Source organism: Solanum verrucosum, unplaced genomic scaffold (assembly GCF_900185275.1).
Source record: "Solanum verrucosum unplaced genomic scaffold, falcon-dt-bn FXZP01000032.1, whole genome shotgun sequence".
NCBI lineage: Eukaryota > Viridiplantae > Streptophyta > Magnoliopsida > Solanales > Solanaceae > Solanum > Solanum verrucosum.
This window is the reverse complement of record NW_026020569.1, coordinates 2,753,146-2,765,507: the sequence shown is the minus strand read 5'-3', so window position 1 is coordinate 2,765,507 and position 12,362 is coordinate 2,753,146. Positions and strand designations below refer to the sequence as shown.

Genomic DNA, 12,362 nt, shown 5'->3' with positions numbered 1-12,362 from the left:
AGAAGTAAAACACGCAACGAAGAAGTCAAAGAAAATTCAACGACATCTACTGCATATACATTAAAAAAAAAAGATTTTAACTGTCTATGTGCAGTTTAATTTTCTGAAAAGAGACAGAACCCTTCTTCCTGGCCCCATTATCCTATTTCTTTCCTCCACATCCCTTGATTTATTTTTTCTAAAGAAAAAAAATATTAGCTTCTTGAAATGTAAGGTTCTTGGCTTCTTAGCCATATGATTTTAAGGCAAAAGTAAGATGCAACATTGAATCTCCAACGTACAAACCTCATCTACAATGGATTGAAGCTCTCATTTGCTTAGCCATCACTTTCAACATTGTCTATTGGATTGGTTATATGTAAGAGTCCTAAGCAACAATAATCAAGGACCCATCCACTAGCTATACTATTACTAGTGAGTAACAAAGTAGTATAAAGGGCAAGCAAAAGCTAAAAGAAGCTCATTGAGAAATGTCAACTGCTTCCATTAACAATTGCCTTACTATCTCCCCTGCTCAAGCTTCCCTTAAGAAACCTACTCGTCCCGTTGCCTTCGCAAGGCTCGGCAACTCTTCTTCTTCTTCTATTCCAAGTCTCATCAGAAACGAGCCCGTCTTCGCTGCCCCTACTCCCATCATCAACCCCATTGTGGTACGAATTTAACTTATATAAGTGTATTTTAACCTGTTATAACAAGTTATTTACATTTGACGTTACTTTTTTTTTTAAGCAAGACATTTTTTTGTTTTATCGTATTGGTAACGACTTATGTGTCCATGCATGCTAGTTCACGTGAAAATTCTATATTGGCATAGTTCTAAACTTTAGTTTCTAGCTACTCTAATAATTAGTGTTGTTATTTTTGGCCATGAATCTCCTGAAGTTAGGTGAATTGATGTCGCTCTGAATTGTACACGTCTATTGCGTGTACTCCATGACATATAATATATTTTTTCCGTCCTAAAATAAGTGTTATTTTAATTTATTTTACTACTCATTAAAAAATGATAGTTTACTGAATTATTCCTATTATTACTCTGATATTTCTTGGGAATTGAACACTAGTTCTTTGATACAAGAGTACTATAGTTCGAAAAAATATATTAATTTTTGTTTTGAAATCCTAAGATAACATTTATTTTGAAATGAAGGAAATAACAAATTAAACTTGAAAATGAACCAAGTAAGGTGGCAATTATGTAGAGGTTCTCGCAAAATGAAAATTAAATACGTAGGGCCGTGTTGTGAATTCTGTGGATAATGTTTTTGCTCTCTATTTTATTTTTTTTAAAAATAATTATTACTTATTTGACAAATTCAATAATCGAATGGGTATCCTCGTATGTGCCCATCCTACAAGTGATAACTACCGGCCTACCATAAGTTTGTAGGATGGTATCTATTTATTACGTTGTTTTTGTCTTAATATTTAGTTTTGGTATCCACCTAAATCGAAGATAACCGACCTTCTTAATACTCCATTGTATTAATTATTTCACGTCTTCTTTTGACATCTCCATCACTTTATAATGTGGTTACTACTTGCTATAACCAAACTTACTTGCATTTTATTTCGACTTAAAAGCGAAAGCGAAATTTCTCCTAGTCTAAATTTTTTTAAAATATATGGTCAACAGATATTTAAAGATAAATTTTCAGAATTTATGATCAAACATTAACTTATATATTATATATACGTCTTCCAAAATGCTAATGAGATTTAGAACTTGCAGAGAGAAGAAATGGCAAAAGAATCCTACGATCAGGCCATTGCTGCACTCGAGAAACTCCTCAGGTTTGTACTCCCTCTACGACTCTACCCTCTAAATCACAATACTTCTTTTTTCTTGATCAAGTGGGGCCCAAAAAATATGCATACATACGTAGATACGTACACAAAAAAATGTTAAAATTTGCAAAACTGCCGAGAAAACATAATCATGCAATGTTTATTCGTAAAATTCAATTTCACAGCAAAAGAACATGTTAATTGGTTTCAATTTCTCCAGATAAAAGTGTTTAGTGCGATGTGCTCAAACCACAAGTCTTTTTTTCTACTTGAAATATCGCTTCAATAATAATAATGGTCTAAATTATTTTATGCAATTACAGCGAGAAAGCAGAACTTGGACCAGTTGCTGCAGCAAGAGTTGACCAGATTACTGCTGAATTGAAATCAGCAGATGGCAGCAAGGCCTTCGACCCTGTTGAGCACATGAAAGCTGGCTTTATTCATTTCAAGACTGAGAAATATGAGTAAGCAAATTCATCACTTTCTTGAAATTAAAATTTCTGCATATTTGATGGTGTAACATTAGTGTCTGATAATTTTTCTTCTTTTCTATTAATGTACCAACAGTACAAACCCAGCCTTATACGGTGAACTAGCAAAGGGCCAGAGCCCTAAGGTACAAATTCCTTGTTAATTTGTTATCTAATTTTATTGTACGCCTTGATTCGTACGGTTTCTGATGAGTCTATTGCCCAAAATATGTAACAGTTCATGGTTTTCGCGTGCTCTGACTCACGAGTGTGCCCATCCCATGTCCTCAACTTCCAACCCGGTGAGGCATTCATGGTTCGTAACATCGCCAACATGGTCCCTGCTTATGACAAGGTCAGTAACAAATCAATCAATTATGCTTTAACCCAAAGTATATACGAGTCGATTATTTGGCTTAGGAATTGAATTTTTAAAAATAAAGATGAGATTGAATTTGAACAGGTGAGATACTCTGGAGTGGGAGCAGCCATTGAGTACGCTGTTCTTCATCTTAAGGTGGAGAACATTGTTGTCATTGGCCACAGTGCTTGCGGAGGTATCAAAGGTCTCATGTCTCTACCTGAAGATGGTAGTGAATCAACGTACGTCACTCTTTAACCTTTTCTACAATTATTCATTCAAAACACTTATCGTTAATAGATTATTGATTAATAATCGATCTAATAATGCAGTGCCTTTATTGAGGATTGGGTGAAAATTGGTTTACCTGCCAAGGCCAAGGTTCTGGCCGATCACGGAGATAAAGAATTTGGACATCAATGTACAGCTTGTGAGAAGGTAAAATTCAAATTTAACTTTTTGAATATCAATTAATTAAATAGCAGTATTTTATAATTGATGATAATGAAAAATGTTGCAGGAAGCTGTGAACGTTTCACTTGGAAATCTGCTTACGTATCCATTCGTGAGAGAAGGATTGGTGAAGAAAACATTGGCATTGAAGGGAGGTTACTACGATTTCGTGAAGGGAGGATTTGAGCTGTGGGGACTTGAGTTCGGTCTTTCTCCTGCTCTTTCCGTATGAACTTAATTCAATTACCATTTGGCCCTCACAATTTCCTTCCTTTTTTTTCGCCTGACAGTACTTTTGCTTTGCTTATGTAATTGCTTCGCAAAATCAACTGTGTATGTTGTTTGTATGTATTATGTATGTATCAATCAAATATGGAAGAGGCACTCGTTTTTATATTTCTGAAATAAATAAAATGGAGAGTACTTTTGGTTTGAAAAGTTGTAGCAAGGTATAAATACGTTTGTGGTGGGCTTTGGTAGGTAAAAGATGTGGCCAGTATACTGCACTGGAAGCTCATGTAGAGACAACGAGATCGTCAAGCAACAAGAGGATTCCCAGATTTAATCTGTTATCTGAACCAATTCTTGCTCATGTAGACCAAAAATTGGCCATAATAATAATCTACGAACACTCCTTTCGCCTACAATTATACAAGTTTTTTTCACTCTAGTTCAACTTCCATGATGTTTCCATCATTTGTTACTATCAGACAACAATCCATTACAAAGCGGAAAATTTGTCTTAGTTTGCAAACAATAGTGACCCTTTCACTCTTAACCAGTGATTTGAGGTTCGACTCTAAAATGGAAATGTTCGAATTAGTTGAAGCTAATGGATTGTGAATACCAAAAAATAATCCATATAAGAAAAAAGAAGCAAATCAACAAAACTTGCACATAATTTTGAAAAATGCCAAGAAAAGAAAAGGAAGGATTTGAAGCAAACTTCAGAAAAATATCTAGTCTTGTAAATGAAAGAGCTAACATCGGTCGACACTACTAAAACAAGCCATAGCAGCAAAGATAAACAAGGAGTTTAATTCCTCTTTGGTACTGCATCATCATGGAATATTAATGACAATTCTAATATGAAGTCGAGTCTGTTTAGATGGACTTATAAACATTTGACTTAAAATAAGTGTTTGAAAGTTTATTTTAACTTTAAAATACCTAAAATAAGTCAATTCAAACAGACTTTTACGTTAGCTGAGGTATTCAAAATGATTCATGACTACAACCTTCAGTTGTATGAATTGCTGAAAAAGTACAAATGATCAAAATGTCAAATGGGCTATGACATCTGCACTAGTGTTTTGTTGCTCTGTAAATTTAACGTCAATAATAATATAAATTGACTATCCATATATTTAAAATAAAAATTGAAAAATGCAATGTCAAAAGTAGTTGGATTTGGAAATTTCTAGGAAAAGAAGACAAATAGCCAAATCGGCACTGTTTTTTAACTGTCGACCGGCCGTACTTTTTTGTTAACCAAAGATAGCCGAAAAACTTTTACACCCATTCGTTACTTGGCTCCACTTAAGGCTAAAGACAGAGAAGATTAGAAATGCATTTTGGGGCATCTAAAATTTATAAAATAGGTCCAATTAGCTAGTAATTGTAATTTTAATAATTAAGATATACTAGGATTATTTTGAATTTTTCACTGATATGAGCCGCTCTAATTTAATTTTGGGAAATTTTTCAAAATGTCCATATTTTAACATTTAATAGGATTTCTTAGCACACTTTCAATATTTATAAAAAATGTCAATATGTTTAGTTTATTATGTATTTGATTTATGTTTTTTATTTATTTTAAATGAAAGAATACAATTATTTAATAACAGAAAAGAGAAATTTAGGGAAGAGAATATTTTTAAAAAGGAACATATCCCATAAAATTCTTATCAGTTACAACTTCAAGAATAAACGATAGAGCACCCATCCCCCTTCTTCATCAAATTTCCAATATTGATTTTTAAATTTATATTGATAATACTCAATCTTTGTTGAAGTGAATTCTATTAAATTTCATGTTTCTATTTAAGAAGAAGATTTTTTTAAAAGGGCTAAAATTTTGCTGACAAACAACTTTGGAGAGGAATTTCCAACTAGAATTTCAATATAATCTATGAAATACAAATTCGACCATGTATTAGTTAATTGTTGAATCCTAAATAGTAAATCGTACATGTTTTTATTGATAATTGTAAATTGTACTATCTATTATGAAAACAGTGGGAAGCATTAGTTTTGCTGGATAGTTTTAATTTTAGCTTGTTTGAATACAAAATAAAAATGGATGTGGAATGTTTGTATAATTTTTTTTGTAATACTTAGTGCAATTGAAGAATCGTAAGGTTGTTTGGCAGTTTGTTTTTGTTTTTTTAGAAATATTGTATCCACTATCAGAAAACTTGTGACAGTTGTAGTGTATTTTGTTGTTTGTTGTTTGGAATACAACAAACAACTTTGCTAAGGATACAAATATATAATGATTAAAATATAATGGTAATCATGAACAATTTTGATCACAAGGATATAATTATGAAAGTAAAGTACATACATTTATCAATCATGAATACAATATTGTTAAAGAATGATAATCTGTATTTATTTTCATATAATGATCGAAACATATTTTTTCACAAAACAATTTATACTGATGCTCAAAAATAGTATTAGCCAGATGACGTTTAATTTCATTGTGAATGTAGCACTGCATGTGTGGAGCATTCTTAGGTGGATCTTTGCACGCAAATTCAGTTCCATGAATAAATGAATTATGCAAGAAACAACATGGAAGTTAGAATGAAGACAAAAATAAAAAGTATAATTACTTAATGAATTAACATGTACTTAGAAACCACAATACCACAATGAATACAAACAAAGAAAATATACATATATAGAACCACAAATAAACCATAATGAATATAATACTTGAAGAATACACTGTTATGAATAACAAATGAATACAACTTTAGAGAAGAAACTAAAAATAATACAGTTAATATCTGAAGAATACAAAAATATTCTGAATAAATCCATGGATAAAATGAATACAAGTAACATACAAATTAGCATGAATACAAACTTATTGGACTGAATACAAACACATAGACTTATTGGACAAAATATTCTGGAAAAAAACATACAACCTCCTGATTAACTATAACAAGGAATACAATTATGAAAAACAATTCAACTACACCAAATTAATATGCATACTTATTGGGTTGAATACAAACACAATTTGTTATAAAACTCCATTACCCAAAACAACCTCCTGATTAACAAACAACTAAGAATACAAAAACATTTTGAAAGTGATATATAGATAGAATGAATACAAGTTTGTGGACACAATATCTATACTAACAAGTCCTATATACAAACTAAAAATTCAGAAATACAATATCCATACTAAAAATTCAGAAATATAATATTCATACTAAAAATTCCACAGTATTCGTATATAAATTATAATGAATACCTATTTCAACAGTAGCAATATTCTGAAAAACAAATCACCTACACCAAATCAATATGGATACTTATTGGATTGAATACGAACACAATTGGTACAATCACCCCATTACCCAAAACAACATACAAAATATCCAATACTACTGAATACAATTCAGATACGAATATAAAATCTGATTTTTTTGTTTTTAACTTATAGGTATATTCAATTGAACTTGCAAAACACTATAATGGTAAGACATAAAATTAATTTCATTGGGTCACGACCACAAGGCAAAATGGACTTAGACGCTCTAGTAGTCCATTTTTAGGGCTGCTATTCAAGACATAAGCAACATTTGCAACTATATTTAAAATATAGTCAAACTTAAAAAGAGTAGCAAGACCTATTTCTGCAAACTTTAAGATGGTAACATGAAGTTTAGTTCTTGCAATTCAAACTTCAAGACACTGTCCAAAATATACACCACGTGCATATTTGCTTACTGATTTACCGTAAAGATAAAGGTAAGAGCCGCATACATTTTGACGTTTGCCGTCCTTAAATATATGATTATACTGGATATGTTGTTATTGTTCACCACACAAACATTATTCAAACCAGAAAATAATATCAGACAACAATTATCATTCCCTACATGGATAAAATGATTTTGCGTACTCGGATGGATATTCAATTAATTCATAATGACATTGAGTCTTTTTTCAAAAGAAAATGGTATATATAAGTCAAAAAGACATAAATAAGTCTTTTTTTTTAAAAAAATCGATGACATATTTGAATCTTTTTCTTATAAATAAATTTCTGAATATCTATAACTTATCCGTGTATTTATTTTTTTATATTTTAAAGACTCTTAGTAAAAATTATAGAATGTATTTTAAACTGCAAAATGTCAAAAATTAGAATGTGCTCATGCTGTCTAGATTGTGCCATTGTGGATAGACCAGTGTAGAACCTTTCCATGGGCCTGACTTTGTTGCAACGGATTGAAACAAATCATAGTCAGACCTGATTCGTTGATCGAAGAGAGGGGCCATTATGGTGCAGCGTTACTACTGTGGTGTAGCATACACATGAGCAATAGTCTCGTTGAGAACGTAGATCACACAATATTAGAAAGAGCACCCGAACCGAAGAACCAACTAAATCGGGTCTCTGCTCTGCTCTAAACAAGTCAGCTCTCGGCAGCTGTCTTCTTAACAATGGCTGCATCTTCACACTCCTTAGCTTCTTCTGCTTGCTTCTCCACAACTCCGACGCGGAAAATTTCCGGCTCAGATCGATTTCAACTTGCTAAGTCTATACTCTGCCGGAAAATACCTGGTTTCGCCGGCAGTGTGGTCTGTGCTCGGCGTATTTGCTCTAACTATGCCTCTTCCGATGACCAGTCCAACTACAGGAAGAATCTTATGGATAGTATTTTTGTGGCATGCACTTCCGTTGCCTTGTCTTTTTCTCTCTATATAGCAGACGTTGACCCTGCCTCCGCTTTTGTAGTCACTTCACCCAGGAAATTGCAGACTGATGAACTTGCTACTGTTCGCCTCTTCCAGGAGAATACACCTTCCGTTGTGTATATTACTAATCTTGCTTCCAGGTGATCTAACAATGAGGATGATTTTTTTTCTTATATGTTGATTCACGAGCATTTAAGTTTGTAGATATAGTGCTTGATGAAAGTCTGCTAGATGTATTTCCTGTTATTGTAATTGACGTCCACCTTTGATTTTCCGGTTTGGTTAATTTGGATTCCGTCTGTGATATTATAGGCAGGATATGTTTACATTGGATGTATTTGAGGTGCCTCAAGGGTCTGGGTCAGGCTTCGTCTGGGATAAAAATGGAAATATTGTTACTAATTATCATGTGATTCGAGGTGCTTCTGATCTCAGGTGAGTTAATTGGCAACTGGCAACACATTTTCTGTTTAAAACAAGTTTCTATTTCCTTTTTGTATCTGCCTAAATGGTTTCAGGTGTCAAGTTCCTTGATACAGTCGTTATGTTATTTCAATATGCTATCTGATTGCTCTTATACTAGCATAATTCTAAAACTTTGATTGTCTTAACTAAGGGAGAATTAGGAAACCTGCAATTTTTTTCATGATACGAATTTCGTTGGATTGGTACGTCTCTTAGTTGCTTAATTTTCGTTTTACGCTCAAATTGCTAGTACTAATATAGTCTTAGTCTTGCTCAGAGTGACTCTTGCTGATCAAACTACTTATGATGCAAAAGTTGTTGGATTTGACCAAGATAAAGATGTTGCTGTATTGCATATCGATGCACCAAAAGACAAGTTGCGACCTATACCAATTGGCGTATCTGCAGACTTGCTCGTTGGTCAAAAAGTATTTGCTATTGGAAATCCAGTATGTGACGAAATACAAACCTGCTAGAGAATTCTATTCATGTAATAATAGTACTTTTATCTGGTCTGTTGTCCCTTCTCTAAACCTAGTTTGACCCATTTTATATTCAGCTTTCGCTTTAGAGGAAAACAATTGTCTTGCAGGCGTTCATGAGCATTACAACAATTAGAAAGTATAACTTTGCATATAGAATGCTAGTGCATTATTGTTAACAATAAAATTTGTGCAAGTAAGAAAAAAACCAACTGATAGCGAGTACAACTTAGTTCAGTCTTCTGTTTCAAATGTTTGCTCGTTAGCCCACCTTCTTCTCCAGCTAAAGAATCAGTATCTGAAAGTTGGCTATTACTTCTGAACATTTATCAGCCTGCTAATATTTATAACTGCTTCTTTTCCCATGAGTTTAAAGCATAACGATTCCCCCCCTACAGTGCTCCAACTTCTGCCAAAATGTGTCACTGACTTACACTTAAATCAAAGTACTTGTTAAGGGCCCTAGAACAATTCTTGACTTACACATTGGAAATCTCTTGTTGCAATGAGTACATGTTTCTTGTATTTAGGTAGCCCCACCACTTCACACCTCTTTTTCCTCTTTATTCATATAAATTTACTATAAACATGAATATTTTACTTCTCTTTTATGTTTCATCTGGAAACACATGATGACTGATCTTTAATGTAAATATCTTTGCAGTTTGGACTTGATCATACACTCACCACTGGTGTTATCAGGTATTTAGACATTTCATTTATGGTGCACAGGGTCCTAATGTTCAGATATTCCAGTGAAATGGTGCTAATTATGTTGAGTGAAGATAAGAGATAAATTAAATGAATCCTGCCACTCAAAGTTGTGGTAAAAGGCTTGTGCCATCAATGACTAATGAAGTGAAGGAAGTAGACGAGAGGAAATAAAATTAAATGACGTTATCATCTTTTCTTTGTTTAAAACGGAGATGAAGTAGAGAATTTTGTCTAATCTTTTCCATTATTTCAACTGAAAGACTAGCCTTGTGATGTTGATGTGGTGGTCACTGTTGAGTGCCTTGCACCCATAAAATCCAAGAAGTAAACATAAATATTAACCATATCTCATGGTAAATGGATACATATGCATAAGCAAGCTGTGTTGGATATGGATTAACTTAACGCTATGGATCATACATATTCTTAATATCACTGATTAATTTATATGTTTCTAGTGGCCTTAGGAGAGAAATCAATTCTGCAGCTACTGGCCGCCCAATCCAAGATGTTATTCAGACAGATGCAGCAATCAATCCTGGTAACAGTGGAGGGCCACTTCTAGATAGTTCTGGAAATCTTATTGGAATAAATACTGCTATATATTCTCCTTCCGGTGCATCATCAGGTGTTGGATTTTCAATTCCAGTTGATACTGTAAGTTACTGTTTGTCTTTCAGAATTTTATGATTTGCAATGCTAAATGAAACTTTTAGGTTCAACATACTTCCCCATATAAAACAAACTGATTTATTTCACCCTGCGGTTCAGAAAGTAGCCCTTGCTTCTACTAAGAGGTGGTAGTCTCTCCCCTGAAGATTTTGATTTTTACCTATTCAGGTCAGTGGCATTGTTGATCAATTGGTGCAGTTTGGGAAAGTCACAAGGCCAATTTTGGGCATAAAGTTTGCACCTGATCAGTCCGTTGAGCAACTGGGAGTCACTGGAGTACTTGTCTTGGATGCTCCTCCAAATGGTCCTGCAGGCAAAGCAGTATGTTATTTCCTGTATCTTTTCCCTTGACATTCCTTGGCAGTTTCTCCTTCCTTTTATACACTACAAACATCAGCAGTTTCCACCAGTTATTTCACTCAACCTATTTTCTTTCATGTGATTGTTTATACAAGCCAGTTTAAATTTGTGACTAACATGATGAGAAACCGAATATGAGATGTTAAATCCTGTACATGCAGGGTCTTCTACCTACTAAACGTGATTCCTACGGAAGACTTATTTTAGGTGATATAATCACATCTATAAATGGAAAGAAGGTCTCTAATGGCACCGACTTGTACAGAATTCTTGACCAATGCAAAGTTGGAGATAAGGTAATTCATACATCTATTACGAAATTTTGCATCTTTATTGTTGGCTTAGAATTCATATGGAGTACAGAGCATTTCTCAAGCATATGCCAACTCACAACGCTTTTAGATAAACATTATATTTGGAATTGCACCTTTGCTTGCATAGAACTTTATTAGTTGATCTTCCTTTTTATTTCTGCAACTTTATTTAAGTGATCTTTAAGAATATGAATAGTTAGTATTTGACCTTGATATTGACAGTAGTAAGGTTTTCTCTATAAATTCCTATGAATCCTGTTAAATATTTTGTTTTCCATAAGTTTGTTTACGTGCACCTACTTTTTCATTAACATTTCCATATTTCCATTAGCTTTTCTCCTTCCAGTATTTGGAAAGTATTCAGTGTGGGAAGGTAGTGAAACGTGGAACTACATTTGTGGGAATTGTAGTAAGCTAAGCTTACGGCTGATGTTATGAACAGGTAATTGTGGAAGTGCTGCGTGGGGATCAGAAAGAGAAGATCCCTGTACTTCTGGAACCAAAGCCTGAAGAATCGTAGTTCCTCAAGTGGATAAGAGTATGTGTTGATATGCATTTCTTGGCGAACAAGCCCATATTATTAGTTCATCAATTGTTGAATGGTTGTGTATATACAAAAACTACACTTAAAACTAGGGTGCAAGCAAATATAGTTGGGAGTCTTAACACTGCTGCCTAAATATTTCTAAAGTATTAGATATCCTCAAATTGTATAATGTTAGGTAAGATGGGTGTCCACATAAGTAGGGATGACAGAACTACATCAATCTGGTGAAATTCCCAATCCTAAATCAGATGAAAATGACGAACTAGAAAATTATTTGGTTAAACTGTAAGCATGAACTGATTTGCCTTGCAAGTTCCTTAAAACTTAAACAGCTAGATGTGACAACAAAAGGATAGCAAAAGTCCAGCATATTCTATTTACATTCAAGATACAGAAAGACCAAATTGATAAAGAAACATTATCTACTCTGACAATGAAATTTGAAAGTTTTTAGTCCAACACTATTATATTTACATTCAAGACATGGCAAGATCAAATTGATTAAGAAACTTTATCTATTTTGACAATGAAAATTGAAAACTCAAGTCTACCATTATTCTATTAGCATTCAAGTTACACCAAGAACCACCCAAGGTATTAGTGGAATGGATAGTAGTCCTCCACCCTTAAGCAGAGGTCCTAAGCCTTGAATACAGATTAGTTGGGGTCGTCAGGGAGCTGAACACATTGATACAGAAATGACTGACAAAGAAATTGAGAATTTTAGTGTACCATTATATTAACATTCAAGATGCACAAAGAACAAATTGATAGTGAGAC

General features: G+C 33.5%; 2 protein-coding genes across 2 annotated transcripts; both read left to right on the top strand.

The window, feature by feature from the left end:
• Positions 1-207: 207 nt before the first annotated feature.
• On the top strand, positions 208-3,745 carry LOC125810861 (carbonic anhydrase, chloroplastic). Its single transcript, XM_049490357.1, has 9 exons — positions 208-650; positions 1,733-1,794; positions 2,112-2,255; positions 2,359-2,407; positions 2,500-2,616; positions 2,725-2,864; positions 2,955-3,060; positions 3,143-3,301; positions 3,556-3,745. The coding sequence occupies exons 1-9, from the start codon at positions 471-473 to the stop codon at positions 3,595-3,597; spliced, it is 999 nt and encodes a 332-aa protein (XP_049346314.1). The 5' UTR covers positions 208-470; the 3' UTR covers positions 3,598-3,745.
• A 3,981-nt stretch (positions 3,746-7,726) lies between these two features.
• Positions 7,727-11,723, top strand: LOC125810857 (protease Do-like 1, chloroplastic). Its single transcript, XM_049490353.1, has 8 exons — positions 7,727-8,168; positions 8,341-8,463; positions 8,771-8,942; positions 9,640-9,677; positions 10,148-10,346; positions 10,530-10,682; positions 10,883-11,017; positions 11,478-11,723. Exons 1-8 carry the CDS (start codon positions 7,774-7,776, stop codon positions 11,553-11,555), a joined length of 1,293 nt encoding a protein of 430 aa, XP_049346310.1. The 5' UTR covers positions 7,727-7,773; the 3' UTR covers positions 11,556-11,723.
• The last annotated feature ends 639 nt before the right edge of the window (positions 11,724-12,362 follow it).

What these genes read in the sequence shown, in the direction of transcription:
- LOC125810857 (XM_049490353.1), top strand. Translation starts at nt 7,774, where the DNA reads ATGGCTGCATCTTCACACTCCTTAGCTTCTTCTGCTTGCTTCTCCACA. An exon ending in ATTACTAATCTTGCTTCCAG is followed by an intron (nt 8,169 to 8,340) that starts GTGATCTAACAA and finishes GTGATATTATAG; the next exon opens with GCAGGATATGTTTACATTGG. An exon ending in CTCACCACTGGTGTTATCAG is followed by an intron (nt 9,678 to 10,147) that starts GTATTTAGACAT and finishes ATATGTTTCTAG; the next exon opens with TGGCCTTAGGAGAGAAATCA.
- LOC125810861 (XM_049490357.1), top strand. Translation starts at nt 471, where the DNA reads ATGTCAACTGCTTCCATTAACAATTGCCTTACTATCTCCCCTGCTCAA. An exon ending in TGGTCCCTGCTTATGACAAG is followed by an intron (nt 2,617 to 2,724) that starts GTCAGTAACAAA and finishes GAATTTGAACAG; the next exon opens with GTGAGATACTCTGGAGTGGG. An exon ending in AATGTACAGCTTGTGAGAAG is followed by an intron (nt 3,061 to 3,142) that starts GTAAAATTCAAA and finishes AAAATGTTGCAG; the next exon opens with GAAGCTGTGAACGTTTCACT.